The 20,570-nt window shown below is 41.3% G+C and overlaps 1 protein-coding gene across 3 annotated transcripts in view; it reads left to right on the top strand.

The window, feature by feature from the left end:
• The first annotated feature begins 5,677 nt into the window (after nt 1–5,677).
• Nucleotides 5,678–20,570, top strand: part of FAM120C (family with sequence similarity 120C) — a 137,622-nt gene continuing 122,729 nt past the window's right edge. For 2 of the 3 annotated variants that reach the window (XM_032329769.1, XM_032329771.1), the window contains exon 1: nt 5,678–6,471. In XM_032329769.1, the coding sequence (XP_032185660.1) occupies nt 5,779–6,471 (693 nt within the window). In that variant the 5' untranslated portion in view covers nt 5,678–5,778. Of the gene's footprint in view, nt 6,472–14,939; nt 19,249–20,570 lie in introns of those variants that run through there. The other variant, XM_032329770.1, reaches the window with a different exon arrangement.

Below are 20,570 nucleotides of genomic sequence, written 5' to 3'. Positions count from 1 at the left end.
GATTTCTATTTCACATTCTATCACACAGATATTAATGATATCTATTTCACAGATACAGTAGGGGTCAAAAGGCTAAGTAACTTGTTAAAGTTAGATAGCTAATAAGGAGTTGAACTAATATTGGAACCCAGACCTTGGCTCCAAAGCACGCACCTTAAATACTGTTCTGTGACATCTACTATCCCCTTCTGCTTTCAGGGCTTTGGCCTCTGTTATCTCTACTTTCTCTGGCCTTTTGAGCATCGAGTGTCTCCTGTATTAGGTATGTTAAGACTCTTGTGTACAAGTAATAGAAATCCAATTTGAACAAGCTTAAGCAAAAAGAGGAATTTATTATAAAGATGGTGGTGTCTCACAAAACCCAGGGATAAGCAGATGGACCTGAGGAACATATAAATAAAATGGTTGAATGCAGCCAGGATTTTTCACTCTTCTCCAGCTCAGTCCCAAATTCTCTGTGAAGGTACATAAAGGATGGCTCCTGCTACAACCATGAGGATAAGGCAGAGAAGGTGGTAGAAAAGGGGTGCTGGGAAGACAAAACAACAGATGTTTGCCTATACTCCTCTTAACTGCCCATAAACACATGCCATTTTCCCCCTATCTACAATTCCATAAATGCCCATACCTAACAGAATCCATGGATAAGTGCAAGTCACTTGCAACTTCCGCATCCAGAAGCAACAGCATAGGATAGACATGCCCCTTCCTCATCTACTTCAGTGACAACCTAAATGTGGCTCCTTTTGATCCCGCAACCTTTAGTAAACTTAACTGCAACCAATAGATCTAACATGAGAAATACAGAAATAGATTAACCACCATTAAAATCTGTTTTACCTTTTAGGAAATAATAAACCATTATTAGCCACCAGGTCCAAGTATGCACCATTTTCCACCCGGATAGGAATAAAGGAAATAAATTACAGGCATAGAAAAACTTTTGGGGGGGCACCTGGGTGGTTCAGTGGGTTAAAGCCTCTGCCTTAGGCTCAGGTCATGATCTCAGGGTCCTGGGATCGAACCCGCGTCAGGCTCTCTGCTTGGCAGGAAGCCTGCTTCCTCCTCTCTCTCAGCCTGCCTCTCTGCCTACTTGTGATCTCTCTGTCAAATAAATAAATAAAATATTAAAAAAAAAACTTTTGGGAGTCAATTTACTAATGCACCTTCTCACTTAACCATCTGTACTTGGACCTATGGCATGTTCTAAAAGAGCAGTGATTCTCATGCTTGAGAGTGCATTCCAGTCACCTGGAGGTGAGAGACCTGTGAATACTTTTCTCAACACAAACACTCCCTTCAAACACCTGCGCCAAGAGACTTGACTCCCTTCAAACACCTGCGCCAAGAGACTTGACCAAACTTAGTATGGCTTCTAGCAGCCTAAGGCTGGTTCCTGGGATGACCCATTTCCTATCTGGAAAGCTCAGGGCTGTTGCTCTAGCCAACACTTAAAGATAGGACCCTGACTTCCCTTTTTTAGAGCGTTTACTAAAAAGGGCTTACAATTGTTAGTTCTTCCCCTCCCCCCTTGAGATGTGTTATGTATCTCTTACAGCTCAGAAAGATTTTTTTTTTAAAGATTTTATTTATTTACTTGACAGAGAGAGATCACAAGTAGGCAGAGAGGCAGGCAGAGAGAGAGGAGGAAGCAGGCTCCCCGCTGAGCAGAGAGCCTGATGCGGGGCTCGATCCCAGGACCCTGAGATCATGACCTGAGCCGAAGGCAGCGGCTTAACCCACTGAGCCACCCAGGCGCCCCCATAAAGATATTTCTTAAGGACCTGAGAGCCGTTCCTTTGAAATGTAATCATCAGGAAGGCTAGAGCCTCTACCTTGAAGTCTCTGTTGGAATAGCACCCTAACTTTGATAATTGCCAGCTAGCAGACCTACCTCGCCTAATCACTTTTGCACTCTTACCCACTTTTTGTAATTTTTTCACTTCCCTGACTCTACTTGAGCCCCTGCCCCGTCTTTCTCTGTCCTCCCTCATCCTCCCTTTAAAACACCCAGTCACCTCTGCACAAGTGGGAACAGAGCCCAGCTTTTTCCCCTACTGGTTACAGAATAAAATCTGTTCTCGCTGCCTTTTTTTTTATTATTTTATTTCAAGTTTTTATTTAAATTCTAGTTAACATATATGGTAAAATTGGTTTCAGGAGAATTTAGTGATTCGTCACTTACATATAACACCCAGTGTTCATCACAAGTGCCCTCCTCACCCAGCTTTCACTGCTTTAACTAATGTCAAGTTTTATCTTTGATATTACTTAAAACACAGATTGCTGGCCCCACTCACAGAGTTTCTGATTCTACAGGTCTGAGGTGAGGTCTGAGAATTTCTGAGTTTGTAGGTGATGCTGATGTGCTGGTCCAGGAACCATACTTTGAAAATCACTGTTTACGGTCCCTATTCACTAGATAAAATATTTTCTGGTGAGACAACTTCCTCAAAATTCATTTGACTGCCTGTGGATTTCATTTGAGGGGACTCAGAATGCTAATAACAAGTCCAAGATCTAGACAAGATCTAAAAATCTTGTCAAAGTATTCTCTTTGAATCTTCAGATCTACTAAAGGGAATAACCTGGCTCATCATGTTGCAGGTTCTATCTCTTAGCGCTCTGCCTAATGATTTGGCTTATTCCCTCTGGCATTCTGCTCAAGGTCTCCAGTTCAGAGCCTAGGTAGATGATAATAGGCTGAGTTCAAAGCTATGGGGTGTCTTTCTCTGTGTCTCTCTCTAAAGATTTTATTTATGAGAGTGAGAGTGTGGGAGAGGGAGAAGCAGACTCTGTACTGAGCACCCAGCCCAACACGGGGCTTGATCCCATGACCCTGAAATCACAGCCTGAGCCAAAATGAAGAGTCTGGCACTTAACTGACTGAGCAACCCAGCCACCCCATCCCTCTTTTCTAATCTTCTTTGGGTGTGTTACAACTATCCTCTCTTCCTTGCATTCCAGCTGAATGCATTTACAGAGGGAGACATCATCACACTTGGGGGATTTGGAGAACAAGGAATCTATAAGGCTTATACAGATAACCTCATTCCAATTACCTAGATGGCAATTTCCTAATCAGTGAAACATTTGACATGAGAGAGTTCTACTGCTCTAAGTCAGCAAAGCCCACAAAAATCGGACACTCAGCAATTGCACATTTCTTGATACAGGCAGAAGGGCTGCTCTGTTTTGAGTCCCAAGAGCAATGAGCAACTGCTTCACTGCCAAATACCACAGAATGCCAACTTCCCGTTAACTGATGTGGGAGATCTCCAGTCTCTGCCAGTTCCATATTTTAGGGTCTGTAAGTTGTCACACTCCATTTCCCATATCAGTTCTTGAAGGGTGTTCTTTATTTATTTATTTAAAAAGATTTTATTTATTTATTTGTCAGGCAGAGATCACAAGTAGGCAGAGAGGCAGGCAGAAAGAGAAGAGGAAGCAGGCTCCCTGCTGAGCATTGAGCCCGATGCGGGGCTCGATACCACCACCCTGGGATCATGACCTGAGCCGAAGGCAGAGGCTTTAACCCACTGAGCCACCCAGGCACTCCTAAGGGTGTTCTTTTTGTGTGTGTAGGTGTTTTTGTTTTGTCATAAGTAGTTTCTAACCCAATTCTGCATGAAAAATAGTAATAGTAAGGATATGGGGTTGCCTCACAAGACCAAAAATGCTTCAGGAATGATAAAGAACCTGGAACTTAAACACGAAGACTATCTCTCATTTCTGTGCTGGGAATCTGCATTTTTCTTCCCTTTCTATAGACCAGTATATTTTACTTCTGTCCCTCTGTGGTAAAACTGCTGACAGCTTCCAAGTTTTATGCTTAGAGAAAAACTGATCTCTGGCCCAATTCCAATTTTCCAGGGAATGAGATTCTTTTTTTTTCTTTAAAAAGAGTTTATTTATTTGTCAGACGGAGATCACAAGTAAGCAGAGAGGCAGGCGGGGTGGGGGGAAAGCAGGATCCCCGCTGAGCAGAGAGCCCCATGCAGGGCTTGATCCCAGGATCCCGGGATCATGACCTGAGCCGAAGGCAGAGGCTTTAACCCACTGAGCCACCCAGGCGCCCCCAGGGAATGAGATTCTAATTGACCCAGCTTGGATTATTTGCCTGCCTTTGTACCATTCAGCTATGGTTATAAGAACATTTGCTGTAACTCTGTCAATGGTAGGAGGGTCAATTCTCAGAAAATGAGGATTGAGAGACAATCCAATAGGTGTTTACTGTACTAGAAAACCTCTACTCTTTCCATCTTTCATCCCTTCAAGCCACTGTGCTCTCCTTTCACTGCTTGTTTTCAAGAGTTATCTGTGTGCACTGCTTCACCATCTATTTATTCCTTGCCAGTCTAGCTTGTTCTGTCTTGTTCTTTTATGATAAATTCCTTTATGGAGTTTGAAGCATTTTCAGCTTTTGAATCCTACTAGACTGTTCTCAAACTTCATTCATCTTGACTACTCTTGGGTTCTGCACTTCTGCATTCTAACTCTGCCTACTATTACCTCCCATCTTTCATTATGTTCCAAGCCAGATATGGCTACTACTTATCATTATAAAACAGATCTTGTTTTCTGCCCTCCTCCTGCTAAAAGAGTGGGCCTTAAAAGCCAGTTACTGCTACCTCAGAATCAACTGAGAAGCATGCTGAAAATCTATTTTTTTTCTAAAATTCTGTACATCTGCAATTGTAGCCCTTGCAATTACTCTGCAAGAGCTCCCTGACAGATTCACAGTGAGATTTGGAAACAAAGATCCTAACTATACGACGCCGTAGCTCAGTGAATAGTGGAAAGGTACAACTTGCAGTTTAATCTGTGTTGGTGCTTATTCCCTGACCAAAAACTTTCTGAAAAAAAGTGATACTCAATTTCATTTTGTCTCTGCATTGGGTTGGGCAAATAATGTCGATTTCACCACTCATAAATTGGGGTCAACAACTCTTCGAAGAATTACGGTGTTAAGAGTTACGTGGGTTACTACAGAAATGTTGGTTAGCACTTAAATTTCATATGTCCCATCTCATTCATTAAAAACTACGCATATTATACCCCCCAAAGGAAAACGCTCCCTCCTAGCGAATTTTAGCGTTGTTTAGCTGATCTCAATTAATCCACGCTACTTCCTTTCCCATGATGCATCACTTCTCCCCCCAAACTCCTTTTCCTGGGAAAGGCGGTAAATATCCTGAAGCAACTCGGCGGATAGAGGGAATTGGAGTGCAAATCCTAAACACATATCATTCTCCGCCATCTCAGATCCTGTGAGCGCTAGGGCAGAAAGAGGTGGTAATCTTGTTCCTGGACTGCACCCTGAGGCCATAAAGAAGACTACAACTCCCAGGATGCCCCTCCGCCCTGCCCCGCTCCCCCTCCCGCAGCTGGAAAGCGTGTACCATAGAGAAGACGAGACAACATGGCTCCCGAAGGTGGAAGGAAGAAGCTTCACCCCTTTTGAAGCGGTGAAGAGCGGCCGGTGAGGGGGGGGGGAAAGAGAGAGAGAAAGAAGTCAGTAGACCCTGCCATTGCTTTTATCCTCCCAGCCTCTCCTAAATCGGGTCGGCCTTACCCCTTCTCCCCACCCAAATCCGATCTGTGGTCTCCTCCCCACCCCGCCCTCATCCCCTCGCTCGCTCACCCCTCCCCTCGGGAATCCTTTGCCCGCCCCCCTCGCCCCCCGCGGAGTGCGCACGCGCCCGCCCCCAGCTTCGCGCCCAGATCGCCGCCTAATCTGCTCGCGCAGCCGCTGTCTTGTCTGCCCGCCGACGAAGCATGGGCGTCCAGGGCTTCCAAGAGTTCCTGGAGAAGCGCTGTCCCGGGGCCGTGGTGCCCGTGGACCTCCTCAAACTCGCGCGCACGGTCTCGCGCCAGCAGCAACAGCACCAGCATCGTCAGCTGCCGCCTACGGCAGCACTAGCGCCCGGGGCTCCACGCGCCACCAGGGGCTCCGCGCCTCTGCAACCGCCGCTCCCGCCCGCTGCCTTGGGTGCCTACTCCGGGGGCGCGGGGCCGACTCGGCACCATCACCCCGCTCACCACTTCCACCACCACGGCCAAGCGCACCCTGGGCTGCACCCGCCGCTGCCGCCGCCGCCCCCTCCGCTGCCCGGGGCCCGGGTGCTTGTGGACGCGGGCTCGGCGCTTCCGCGGCTTTATGGTGGCTACCAGACGGACTGGGTGTGTGGCGGCCAATGGAACGCCATGCTGGGCTACTTGTCAGCGCTATGCCAGGCTTGTGCCTATCCCGGCGGCGACGGCCTGGAGCTGGTGGTCATGTTCCCCGGGGGCCTGGGAAAGGACCGGCTGGCCGAATGGGGCCGTCGGTGCCAGGCCGAACGGCAGACAGCGCAACTGATCGTGGGACACGTGGGCAACAAGGGCACCCCTCCTCCACGGGCCTGGTTCCTGCCACCGGCCTGCCTGAGCCACTGCGTGAGGCTAGCACTCATCCGCTTCCGGGTCAAGGTGAGGGAGGGGCCGGATCTTAAATAATATGCCCCACACCTATTCCCTCCCAGCTAAACACCTAACCACCCACCCGCTAACCTGCCCCCATCTACTCACCGCTTAATCAGCTAATTCACTTGCCTAACCTTTATCATTTTATCCATCTACCCACCCTTTCATACCCCCCTACTGGTTCGCTCACCAACACAACCACATCTACCCATGTCATCCCAGTAACTCCCCTTACCTTCATTTATCCAGTGGCCTGTCTCTGGGTTTTAGCCAAATTTCTTTTGTGATCCCATCTTTCTCCTGCTGTCTTTTGCCTCAAGCTGACATGCCTTTTTCCACAATTCTCTACTTGGCATCTCTCTTACGTATGTCTCTTTCCAACCTGGCAACAAATCAGTTAAGCAGATAATGGAATACCTTTTTTCTACAACTCCCCCCCCCCCCCCATTTTGACCCTGTGCGCTTTTTTTTTTTTTTTACCCATCTGTCCATTCAGCCTTTTTCATTACAACATGCCTCTAGCTCCTCCTGCCTTAACTAAAACAAATTAAGAAAAAAAAAAAACCCACTGATTCAGTCACTGTTCAACAAGTGTTAGACCACTGAGAGTGAGGGGTTTAAGGGACTGTGAAACATGGTTTCCTGCCCTTGGAAAACCAAATATATAAACATGAAATATATTTAATGGTATAAGTGTGTATGTGATTATGCTTTATGCTACAGACTGTAAGTACAAAATCTGTGTGTGGGAGGGTTTATCTATGGGCTAAAAGGGTCAGGGGAGACTTCTTGAAGAAGATGGATCTCTAGTTCTTCAGGGATGGATTGGATTTGAATGGGTTATGGGTTTGGGAGGGCTACTTTAAGTGGGAGAAAGAGAATGAACATGAGCAAAAAGGAATATCAAGCACGTGAGGCCCAGTGGGTAGTTAAATCCAAACTCTGCATGTAGTTGGTCACTGCATATGGGGCCTAGAGAAGAGCTTGGCAGCCTTCCCCAGTTCTTGGCACCATTCCTGTTGCTCTGTTGCTTTCCCATACTCTTAGGTTTCAAGTTCTTACGTGTGGAGAATAGCAAGGCTTGAGAAGTAAAGGAGGTGGGCAGGAAGAAGAAACAGTAGTACAGGGTTGGGTAGGACAAAACCTCAAACCCATTTTCCAACCAAGGCTCTTGGGTATGTGGTCACAATTGGAAGACAGGACAGGGAATTGTGAGAATCATAAAGAAATGGTCCTGGGTGGAGTAATGTGGAGGAAAAAAATCTCATCTGAGAGACTGGAAGACCTGCATCAAGAAGCTTGCTGTGGTCATAGAGTTTGTGACTACAGTCCATTCATGCTAGAACTCGTGCACATCATCAAATCTGTGTCTGGATTGGATAGATTATAGCTGTTTTTAATAACAAAATTTTTAGTAAAGAGCTATCTCAAACATACAAAGTAGCAAAAAAATAGAACATTCATTTGTTTGCCTTCCTGAATGAACATTTTTCAATAGATTGTTCATTCATAAGGATTCTTTTTACTTTGTTTTCATTGCTGCCACCCAAGCTTTAAGGACTTTTGACCTCAGTGTCACTATTAACCTGGTTGCTGGTGACAGTGACTGACTATATGTGCCAGGCGCTAATCTGTGTGCTGTAACAACAAAATTATTTCATTTGATCCTCACAATAACCTGTGAAGCAGTATTATCCCTGTTTTCCAAATAAGAAACTAAGGCACAGGAGGTTTAGAAAGTTGCCCAAAGTCACCCAGCAATAAACGGCAGAGCTGAAATTCCAGGATTAATGCCGGGGCAGTCTGACTCCAGAGCTCGTGATCTTAACAACAGTGCTCTAAGACAAATCTAAAGTGCCAATGTGATTATTAGATCCTTCCCATACTCACCTAAAATCTTCCCTGGTTCCTGGTAAAGACATGTCTGAGTCATTTATTTATATTCATTTATTGCTTGCTATAGGCTAGGTACTATGCCTGTTGCTGAGGATTCACATGTAAAAAAGGGAATCTCAGTACTTATGGAGGTCAATTTAGTAAAAGACAAAACCAAGTTGTAGATACTGTGAGCTAATTGCAATTGTTGAAAAATATGCCCTATTTTAGTAAAGAGCTATCTCAAACATCTCAGTACTTAACCATGCCCCCCTACAGGGGGCATGGTTAATTTTGAAGGAGGGTTTGAAAGTTGGGAAAGGCTTCACAGATTGGGCTGAGCCTTGAAAGAGGGCTGGGAAGGATATAGTTCAAGTAGTGGACAAGGATGTGGAAATATAAATGGCCAGCCATGAGATCTGAATGGATTTTGATTGTAGGTTGGCAGGAGAGTTAAACACTGAGTGTGGATTTGTGGTTTCCAAACTTTGTTCATGCACCCTATCAATCAAAAGTTTTGAGAAGCAGCCTTACTATGGCATACCAAAATTCCCTTTTACACAGTCTTATTTTTAATCCCAGTAGTTCATCCTAATAAGATGGATTGATAAACCAAGTATAGTGAAAATAGTAGAATCTCAGTGGTGGGTGTTTGTGTGCTCACTGCAAAATTTCAACCTTGTCCTATTAAATTTTTCATAATACAATATTGGGGGAAAAATTCCCAACGGTCCTGAGAACAACCATTTGAGGAATATATACATTTTATTCCCTATGCTAGATTGTAAACAGATTCTTTGATCTTTTCATATTTTCCATAATGTCCTGAATATTTTAGGTTTAGGATACAGTTTTTTTACGCCTGAATGAATAGGTCAATAACTCTAAGAGAGTGGATTGTAGGGAGTAACTTTTAGAAAATGTGTAGTGGGGGTCTTAATATAGTGGATTTAAGACTGGCTCCAAAATCATATTTGTGAAGTATCTGTAGTTGTTCTCAGTGAATGAAGTTCTCTTTCCTGGTTCTGGTTGGTGATTTTTATTGTTGGAGTGAAGGAGAGCTTCCTGGTTTATAGTACAGATTTAAAAAGTATTGGTTGATAACTGATCATGGTTTGCCTCTATAGAGGAGTGTTCCACTATCTTTTTTTTTTTAAAGATTTTATTTATTTATTTGACAGAGAGAGATCACAAGTAGGCAGAGAGGCAGGCAGAGAGAGAGAGGAGGAAGCAGGCTCCCCGCTGAGCAGAGAGCCCGACGCGGGACTCAATCCCAGGACCCTGAGATCATGACCTGAGCCGAAGGCAGCGGCTTAACCCACTGAGCCACCCAGGTGCCCCAGTGTTCCACTATCTTGAAGATAGCAGTTTTTCACTTTGGATGATCTGCATGGCTACATTTCTTTCAACTGAACTGCTGAGTGCTTCAGAACAAAACCCACTACTTTATTTTTCCTCCCCTTGGTTTTGTTCTTCAGCCTAGGCCACAAAATTGGGCTTTATTCCTAATCTCATTTTCATTTGTAATTGAGAAAATAAAGGTTGAGGGATTAAATAAAAGATAAATTGCTAGGTTGTCCGTTTAGCTTTAGACAACGTAAGACTTCCCATGAGAAGATTCAGCGTATATTATTGGCATAAACTTTGTCATTTGGTTGGTTTCTTTAGTATGTTCTGCAAACCTTTGTAGTGCCAAAAGTTAATGGCAGGAAAATTAAGTAAACTGACCAGTTGCTAGCCTGTTCTCTTCTTCTTTTTTTTTTTTAAGATTTTATTTATTTATTGGACAGAGAGATCACAAGTAGGCAGAGAGGCAGGCAGAGAGAGAGGAAGGGAAGCAGGCTCCCCGCCGAGCAGAGAGCCTGATGTGGGGCTCGATCCCAGGACCCTGAGTTCATGACCTGAGCCGAAGGCAGAGGCTTAACCCTTTGAGCCACCCAGGTGCCCCTAGCCTGTTCTCTTCTTAAGGGTCTGAAAAGTAGAGCAGCCAAAAGCAGTTTTAGATTGTAGTTTGGGAGATGACAGGGGTGGTTCTGGGGATGAGTGTTTTGTTTTAATAGTTAATGTACATTAGAAAAAAAAGAAAACATCAAACCCACCACTTCACAGTTATAATTCTTTAGAATGGGACCGTTAAAAATGAGTTGATTTAAAGAAGAGTATTAAGTTGCAGTACTTGGATGTGGCAGAAATCATGTTGGTGGTACAAGAATGATCAAAGTTTTGAAAAGTCTGACCAAAAGCTGATGTCATTTTATGCTTTCATTCTCTGAAATACAGTAGAGCAATGGCTGCTGTACTTCTGGGTTATTTATTTACCCTTAGTCATAGACACATTCTGAAAGGTCAGGGACACTTCTAGGTGCTCTAATGGTAGGAAAAATGATTATAATAATTATTATTACTACTACTTGAGCACCAAGTTGTACATAAAGTACTTTTTAAATATCTCATTTATCCCTTACAAGCTTGCGAATGCACAGTATTCTTCCCATTTTTAACAGTTGAATAACTGAGGTACAAAGAGGTGAAATGATTTTTCTTTGGTCTGTATACTGCTAAGTGCTGGATAAATGTTCTTGTTCTGGGTCTGTGTTGCTCAAAGTCCCATTCCACAATTCCACCACACTGTTTCCTTCTTTTTGTATATTCTTGTGTAAGATTGTACACTTTTATTGACCAGATAATATGCATAAATACACGAAGAAAAACAATAAGTCAACTTGTTGAGCACTTAGTTTGTGCCAGCATTGCTAAATTGTACAGTACTACCAATATAAAGCACATGAGTAAGCTAAGTGCCAAGTGAGTGAGTCACAGCAGTCTCTTCCTTTTTTGAATTTTCAGTCTCTCCCTCTGGTTCTTGCACTTACAGCATAAACAAGTAACATTTAAACAACAAAAACTTGCCTTTACTTTGTCATTCCCTTAAGCCATTATTCTTATCCCATTCTTCCCTTTTAACCATTATTCATGAACAAAGAAGACTGTATTAATTCCCATTCTCTAGCCTGTTGCCGCTTGATATCTGATGTCACCATTCTCACGCTGCCACATCCATTTCCACTCTTAACATTTTTTGGTCTTTTGAGATAATTGACACTATCGAGCCATCCTTTCCTTGAATTGCCTTCCTTGGATTTCATAATGCTGCACACTTCTCATTCTCTGTATAAGTCTCAAGTTCTTTCTCTTGTCCTAAGTTGCTCCTTCTCCTTCGCCTGCTTTCTTAAGCCTCAGTGCTCTCAAGGTTTCTGTCCTAGTCATATTCTTCTATATTCATTTCCTGAGCAATCTTACCATTATTATGGTTTTAATTATTAGCTGTATCTTGATGATTCCTGTAGCTCTTTCTCTACACCCAAACTGCCTCATGAACTTTTGACATACCTTTTCAGCTCTACTACTCAATGTGATATAGGTCTTTTAAACTTAAAAATATTCAAGATGGAACTCATTATTTTCCCTGAGAACTTGTTATATTCCCAGTATTCTCTTTTTGTTTGAACATTGTCTTTTATCTATTTCAAGCCAGAGATGATGGAGTCTTTAATTCTTTACTCTCCTGTCACTTCCCATATTCAGTTGGTTACCTGGTCCTGTCAATTCTGTCTTAGAAATGTCTCCAGCATCCAGCCAGTTCCACTCCCATTGCCTTATTCCAAGCTACATCATTTCTTATCTGAACCATGAAAATAGCTTAACTTTTTCTCTACCATTTTCTGGACTATAGTCCCTCTTAACCATTGCTGTCAGGGATACCATCCTGAAGACCAAAGCTGACTTCGTTGTATGCTCAGAGATATCCACTGGCTGCTTTTTGCCTACTCTCCCAAGTCCATACTTCTCAGCATGGCAGACAGGGCCTTTTACAGTCTGATTCCAAACTCTGTCCAGCTTTATTTGGTGCTTACCTCTGCGCACACCTGTTCCAGCCTTTGGAGTGTCCCAACCATCCTCAACTTTTTAGTTTCCTAGGCTTACGGTGTGCTCACCTAGTGCTTTGCCTATGTTACTCTCACCCTTACATAGAAAATTCTTGCAGATTGTTTAAAAATTATCACTATGCATCTTTCCCAGCCAACATGAATGATATGCTGCCCAAATGTTCTTTAACCTCTCATTTTTTCTCTTTCATAGTATTTTCATATCACATGTAATTCTTTTTTTTTCCCATGTGGTACATTACATCCCCAAAACTTACTTATTTTATAACCTAGAGTTTGTATATAATTCTTTTTTAATTGAATTCCAAGAGGGCAGGGATTTGCTTCCAGGGCTTGACACATTGTGTATAATAATGGTTTTTGGGAGAGAGTGAGATTGTAGTTGATTGACTGACTATAGAGAGCTTTAAAGGTCAGATAAGGAAGAATTTAGAATCAGTGTTTCATGATGTTATATATTAATTCCATGTAAGTCAACTTAAATTCCAAATGGAATTACAAAACTCTGTTAACTAAGTTTGGTAGCTGCTTAGCAATATATTTATAGAATAAAGTCCCTCTTGGTGGTAGTAATAATAGCAACCACATGGGCTGGATACCTTCTATAGATTCATTATGCCATTTAATCCTCATAACCACCACTCAGGATATGTATTAATCTCCATTTTTATGGCTAAAATAAAAACAGACTCAGCATAGCTACTGGCCTGAGGTTGCATTGCTAGAACATGATTGAGCCAAGATACAAACCTAAATATTTTTGACACCAAAATCCTTCATCTTTAACATACTGTAAAACCGTATAGGTGCATTTTAAATTAAACTTTTTCAGAACATGTTTCTTATATTTAGTTTCTGTAGCATAATGGCTAAGAGCATAGAACTTGGAACCAGACTGTGTGGGTCTAAATCCTTGTTCTTCTACCTACTAGGTATGTAAACTTAAGCAAGTCAACCTCTCTGTGCCTTCGTTTTCTCATCTGGAAGATAAGGGTAGTAATAGTACCTGCATCACACACTTCGTTTTAAGTCTTAAATGATTTAAGGTTGGTCATGGGGCTCAAGGCATCGTCTTTTCTCTCTCATAACATTACCTGGCACATAGTAAACACTGTATAAATGCCAGCAGCTATTCGCACAAAGTATCTTATATGCCAATTAAGTTGAACAAGTTTCATTTTACTTTCATGCTTTAAGATTAACATGGCATGGCACGCAGGGTCCTTCATGATCTGCCTGCCATTCTCTGGCGTCATTTCACCGCATTGGTCTTACCAGGACAGTGAGTGGTTTTCACTTCAAGTAACACTTTTTGAGCATCTACTTTGTGGGAGACCCTGTATCTAAGTACTATGAACAATGGAATTCATTCAGTCAACGAGTATTTATTGGGCTTCTGCTGTATGCCAGACACAGTTCAAGATTGTGAAGATAAAGTAGTGAACAAAATGGATTTGTGATCTTATGAACTTTACATTCTAATGGGGAGGACAAACAGTAAACAAGATAAAAAGAATACATAGTGTTTTAGGTGGTATAGTAAGTGCTGTGGAGGAAAATGAAACAGGGAAGTGAGATAAGGGAGTGTTGATGTCAGGGAGATTCTCTCTCTGTCTCTCTCCAGGACAGTGTTGTCTGGTAGGGGAGACAAGTACAAAAATATAGTATGAGCCCTTAGGATCATTTCTCTGACCCTTGTCATAGGCCCAATAACATGGTCAATGGAAGTGGCAGAAACAGGATATGCATACCAGACACCAAAACCCTTTCCCTTTTACCTGTACCATGAGGGAAATTAGAAAGGTTATGGCAAAGATGGCAGACTGGCAGCTGATAGGCCTACATATTTCTTAAAAGAACTTCATTGATTTTTGTTGACCAGTAGTGTTTATCAGAATCTGAAATCAAGCAGCAGGTTTGGACTGAATATTAAGACATCATCTATTCGAATAATTTTTCACTTCCCTCTATTTAACTTGTATTATATGAATACATTTCTTTTTTAAAAAATGAGAATTTGTTGCCAGTATTTTAAAAATTGTGAAATGTTACAGAAAAGTCTGACTTTCCAACCACTTGTGAAATATCAGATCCTTTGGCAACATTGATTGCACCCTTTTGCTTAGCCACATGGTCTTCATTTATTGGAATCTCTACTGTTCCATGGTGTCTCCCTGACACAGTGACCAAGTGCCTCTTGCCATTCATGATAGCAAACTTCTAACAATGGCTCCCAATGTTCCCCACCTCCTGGTATTCACATTCTTGTGTTATCACCCCCTATTCCTTGTGCGTGTGCTGGACCTAATGACTTGTTTCTTAAAAAAAAAAAAAATTTATTGAAGACAGAGAGCATGAGCGGGTTGGGGGGTGGAACATAGGGAGGGGGGGAAGCAGACTCCCCACAGAGCAGGGAGCCCAATGTGGGGCTCTGTCCCAGGACCCTGGGATCATGACCTGAGTTGAAGGCAGATGCTTAACTGACTAAGCCACCCAGACGCCCCCCTAGTGACTAGTTTCTAATGAGCAGACTGAAGCAGTGATCAGATGTCACTTTCAAGATGAGGTTATAAAAAAAAACCTGTGACTTCCATCTTGTTTGCACTCTCTTTTTCTCTCTCTGGCTTTTCTTGCTTGATCACTCTGATGAAGCAAGCTGCCATGTTGTGAACTGCCCTATGGAGAGGCCCACATGACAAGAAACTGAGGGCAGCCTCCAACTAACAGCCAGTGAGGAACTGAGGCCCTCAGTCCAACAACCTGCAAGAAACTGAATCCTGCCAACAGCCAAGTGAGTGAGCTTGGAAGCGGATCTTCCCCAGTTGAGCCTTGAGATGACTGCAGACCTGCTAATACCCAGATTGCAGCCTGAGCCAGAGGACCCAGTTAAGCCATGCCCACAGATACTATGAGATAATAAATGTTTTATTAAGCCACTAAGTTTTGGGGGTAATTTGTTACACAGATAATGAAAACACCATTGATTGCTGTGCTTGTACTTTTTTATAGTAGTTTTGGTAAGCATGAAATACTTCTTGTACCCACATCTATGAAAATTGACAAAAAAATATACAAGAAGGTCACATATTTAAAAATCATAATTTTTTCTTCTAATTCAGTGACAAGGGATTTGTGCTGTAGTGAAAAGAGCAAATGAGTTGAAGTCCAGAGACTTGGATTCAGGTCACTAGTTGGATCTTGGGTAATTTATTATTTCATTTTGAAGATCTTCATTTATAAAATGGATAAGGAAGTAATACCATGTTTCCCAGGACAGTCAAGAAAACTACTGGGTATAATGTATGGGAACATACTATACACATGTGTTAGTTTGTATTAATTTCAGTCCCTCCTGTGTTCCCATAGTACTCTTTACATATTTCCATTGGCTTATACTGTAATACATTGTGATTATCTGTTATATGCAGGTGACTTGATGGAAGGGACCATATTTCATTCATCTTTGCATCTCCTTACACAGTATTTGGACACATACCAAGCTGCAAAAAGCATTGGTTGAAAGAATGAAGGGTGGTTTTGTTAGATAACTAATGAAATTTTTAAAACAATGCTTCAAATTCTTAACCAAGGTATCTTTCAAATTTGGAAAACTTCCTTTTGCCAGTTTGCACATAGGCAGGCATGTCTATAAGAAGGACAATTTTTACAGATAAATCTTCATATAAGGTCACTATGTAAGGCTTAAATTTGGTCTATCGAATATTTCTTAGCACACCCAAAGCATCTGAACCAGATCTATAAGAACAGACCAGTCCATCTTCTAGGCACTCTTACATCACAAAGAATACACTTAAGTCTACATATATTTTATGCCCTAAGGCAAGAAGCAGTCATCGGGCTCAAGGCATCATCTTTTCTCTCTCTTTCTCTCTCTGCCTCTGTCTCTCTCAAATCAAAAAGCTGACAGTATCAACTGAAGAAGGTCACATATTCCTCTATATTATATCTAAATAAAATATGTGTTGAAATACTGCAGTTTAAGAGACCATTTCAAAATAAGCCATTGTAAGAAGCATGACTAGTATAAAAATGAGGAGTCCTGAAACAAAAAGAGATTTTAAGGGGGCTTGGAATTTCAATAGACTGTGTTTTGGAATAAAAACAGAACAAGTGATACTGTTATGAATTGCATTTATATAGTGAATGAAGAATTTGCCAGGGCTTGAAAGTCTTTCATAGGTGGTGGTTTAAGAAAAAAGTTGTCTTGTTGAGTACAGCAGAAATTACATCATAAACAGTCATTTGTAAAGATAGGAAATACTGTTGCTCAGGATATTAAAGATTGGTGGCTGAACACTTTTAGGACAAATTGGGTCAAGAAGTTTTGTGAAGTTTTAAATTGCAGCTAGTTACAAGAGATCTAAACACTACCCAAATACCTATACACTTAACTATGTGCCTAGCCAGTAGTTCTCAAAGTTTGGTCCCTGACCAACAGTACTGTATCACCTGGAAACTGGAAATGCAGATTCTCGGGCCCTGGTTTAGACCTATTGAGTCAGAAACTGAATATGGGGCTTGTCAGTCTGTTTTAACAAGGGCTCTAGCTGATTTTGATGCACCCTAAAGTTTGAGAACAACTGCACCTAGATAAAATTTATGTGTTAAGAATTTTGGTGGAATCTGACTCTTTTGGACTTGGAGTCTATTACGAGTACATTCAGAAAAACCTGGATTTTGTGTGTTGAGGAAAGTCTTGAAATTTTTAGTATAGGTTGGTCAAAATTATAACTACAGATAGTGCTTCTGCAAATAGTAGTGTTAATCTTGGGCTCAGAATACTTCAATCTGAAGCAGAAATACTTTATAAGGACTTAAAGCTTTTCATTGTGTCACTTCTTAGGGATTCAGTTTTCGTGTGGAAATGTTCAAAATGAATCATGTCAGGATCTAGTGGTTAACATTGTGGTTTACAGCAAACACAGTTGAATACTTTGATTTATTAGATGCTAGACGTTATGGAAATCTAACCTATTATATATAGGTTGGCTTAGTTGAGGTATGGTAGCAAGATACTGGAAAAAAAGGCAGGGCAGGGGGGACTTGTTTGGCATCCAAAGGCTATTCAGTGCATTAGCAAAGATTGAAATAAAATATTTGATCTGTTTGGTTGACATTGCAACTCATCTAGGCACTCTGAATCAAAGCAGATTTATTCAAAAGTAGCTTCACAAATGCATGGTTGTATTTGCTCATTCCTAGCAAAATTATGCCTTTGGGAAACTCATTTGGCGGGTGATAAACCGGCTTCTTTACTGTGCTGAAATTCATTTCCAAGAAATGAAAGTGATGGCCTGAACTAGATCCCCAAAATTGCGGAATTGTCTTTTGCATTCCAGGAAAGGCTCTCTCTGGTATTATATTTTATGAAAAGGAACTAATATTGTTCAGTTAGCCTTTCTCAGTTAATGTTCATGGTGTGAAAGAAGAGCTGCAATGGTGATACTGAATTACTGTACGATGGTACTGAAAATGAAGCACAATATCTTTGGAATACCAGAATTCTACAAGTATCTTGGGAATTGTTACCCTAAATATATAAAAAAAAAGCACTGTGTAAAATGTCTGTTAAGAAATGCCTGCATTTCTAAACAGCTGTTTTCTATTATGAAATAGGGTAAAATTAATCATTCCCAATGAAGGGACCAAAGGCTAAATTCTTTACTGCACACCTTAACACAAAAATGTAAGACCTAATATTGACCTCTTGGTGTGTAAGAAAGGCATTAGACCTGTTGCAAGTTAAAGGAGAATAAATCACACACACACAAATGTAATAATGAACTTTTTCTATTTTTGTAACAGGCTTTCTTATTTCTCATTCGTTAAAATTTGCTTTGGGCAGAACAGGTAGCCTATACTGGTATCTACTTGTCTCAAATGATTTCTCAGGACCTACAGAGAGTAGTACACACCATAGGCTTCATCTCTGCAAAATAAACAGACTATAATTTATTTTATAACCACTTTTTCCGATCCTACATGCAAGGTATTTTATATAATCTCTGAGTCTTTTTTATTTAAATTCAATTAGCCAACTTAGAGTACATCATTAAGTTTCAGATGTAGTGTTCAATAATTTATGAGTAGTAATTTCCAAGTCTTAAAATCAGGAATTTGCAAAATCTCGACTTTATAGATGAAGAAGCTAAGTGACTTGCCCATGACTTACCCATCACTGGAATTTAAGCAAAGGTCCACTAGATACTGAAATTCCTGCTGTATCTTCCAATGGTAGAAGTTGCTCTCAAAGTAGTCTCTAGCCCCCAGTTGAACCACATAGCTTCATAGTAATTGAGGTTACTAAAATTGGGTATTTGCAAATTAAAACTAGTACCTTAATAGCCTTTACCAACATTGGATCAGTGTTCTATCTCTCGTCTGAAGGAGATATTTAATGGCAAAGATTATACAATGCATGTGTATGTAGATAGTTGAGATTCCTGTAGTCAGGAGAGAAGGCCAATTTGTTGATGTTGCCTTAAATTGGTTTTTCTTTTTTAATTGCTGCTGTTCTTACTTTTGAGTTTTATATTCTTTAGCTTCATGACTCTCAGTTTGGTCTCTTACCAGTTGCTGGGCTACACAGTATGTAGTGATGAAAATTTGTTTCAATAGTAGTTTTGGTCTCCCTTTTTTCAGTAGTTAGACTCCAAGGCACAAAGGCCTTGCAGCTGAAATGTAAACTGTCCATATTTCTATTGCTAAAGTGAACTTAAACATAATCCACTCCTCCCCCTGACTTACAAAGTGAAATGAGACATTAAACTTTTCTCAGAGAGTTGTTTTCCCTTGAGTTTTATAAATAAAAGTGTTGCATCCTCTGGAGAGCATTGCCTCATTGACTGGTTAAGTCCCTTCCCTCTATGTTTCCATGGCATCCTGTGGTAATAACTTCTTATTTTTTTAAGATTTTATTTATTTATTTGACAGACAGAAATCACAAGTAGGCAGAGAGGCAGGCAGAGAGAGAGGAGGAAGCCGGCTCCCTGCAGAGCAGAGAGCCCGATGTGGGGCTCGATCCCAGGACCCTGGGATCATGACCTGAGCCTAAGGCAGAGGCCTTAACCCACTGAGCCACCCAGGCGCCCCAACTTGTTAACTTGTATGTTAAGTGTCTTACTCTGTGCCGTCTGCATCCTGGCACTTAGAAGGTCTTCAATTCGTATTTGTTGTACTGAAGAGTGAGCTAACAATTAAAAGCTATAGGCAGTTATTCAGAATCTCAACTCTTACTTTCTTTAAAGTTCAAGTGTGCTTCTTTTCTAAGGGTATGTTGTTTAAACTCACCTAAATCATTTTAGTCTCTTGAAAAATTGCAAGGTTAACAAATAACTGAATCAGTTTGAGCCAGGAACTGGAAGTTAGTCTGCTTACAGGTGGTAGCAGTCATCACACATGGAAATGGAGCCAGGGTACTCAGCTCTTCTGAGGAGCATTGTGGCTAGAAGGCGTCTTCCTTTCCCTGGTCAGGATTTAGTTGCCATCAGATAACTCTAGATATTTTGCAAAAAAATAAATTGCCATGCGGTGTGATCTGACTAGAGAGCACTGTTTCTTCAACTTGCCTCATCATGACAATCATCTGGGGTTCTTGAAAGTAACCTAAGTGTTCATTGTTGGATGAATGAATAGAGAAAATATGGTTTATACAGACAGTAGAATAGTATTCAGCCTTACAAAAGGAAATCCTGCCATTTGGGACAACATGGATAACCTGAAGGACGTCATGCTAAGTGAAATAAGCCCGACACAGAAGGACAAGTCCTTCATGATACCACTTATATGAGGAATCTAAAATTGTCACTCACAGAAGCAGAGAGTAGAATGGTGGTGGCCAGGAGCTGTCAGGAAGGACTATTGGGGAAGTATTAGTCAAAGGGTGCAAAGTTTTGGTTATAGAAGACAAATGAATCCTAGAGATCTATATAGCATAGTACTCATGATTAATAAGTTACTTAGAACTTTGCTAAGACAGTAAATCTTATTTTAAGTGCTTTTATCACAAAAAATAAGAGGGCAGGAAGAAACTTCTGGAGGTTATGGGTATGTTTATGGCATAGACATGATGATTCTTATTTCTAAACTTGAATTATATACATTAATTATGTACAGCTATTTGTATGTCAATCATACCTCAATAAAATGGTCTAAGAAATATATTCCCAGCCTAGCCCTAGATCTTCTTAATCATACTTCTCAGAGAAGAGACCTGAAATAATTATTACCTTTAGTGAATGGGGGCAAAAGGACTACAGGCAT

The sequence above is a fragment of the Mustela erminea genome, chromosome X (genome assembly GCF_009829155.1).
Source record: "Mustela erminea isolate mMusErm1 chromosome X, mMusErm1.Pri, whole genome shotgun sequence".
Taxonomy (NCBI): Eukaryota; Metazoa; Chordata; class Mammalia; order Carnivora; family Mustelidae; genus Mustela; species Mustela erminea.
Note: the sequence above shows the minus strand (reverse complement) of the source record. Positions and strands in the feature narration are given on the sequence as shown.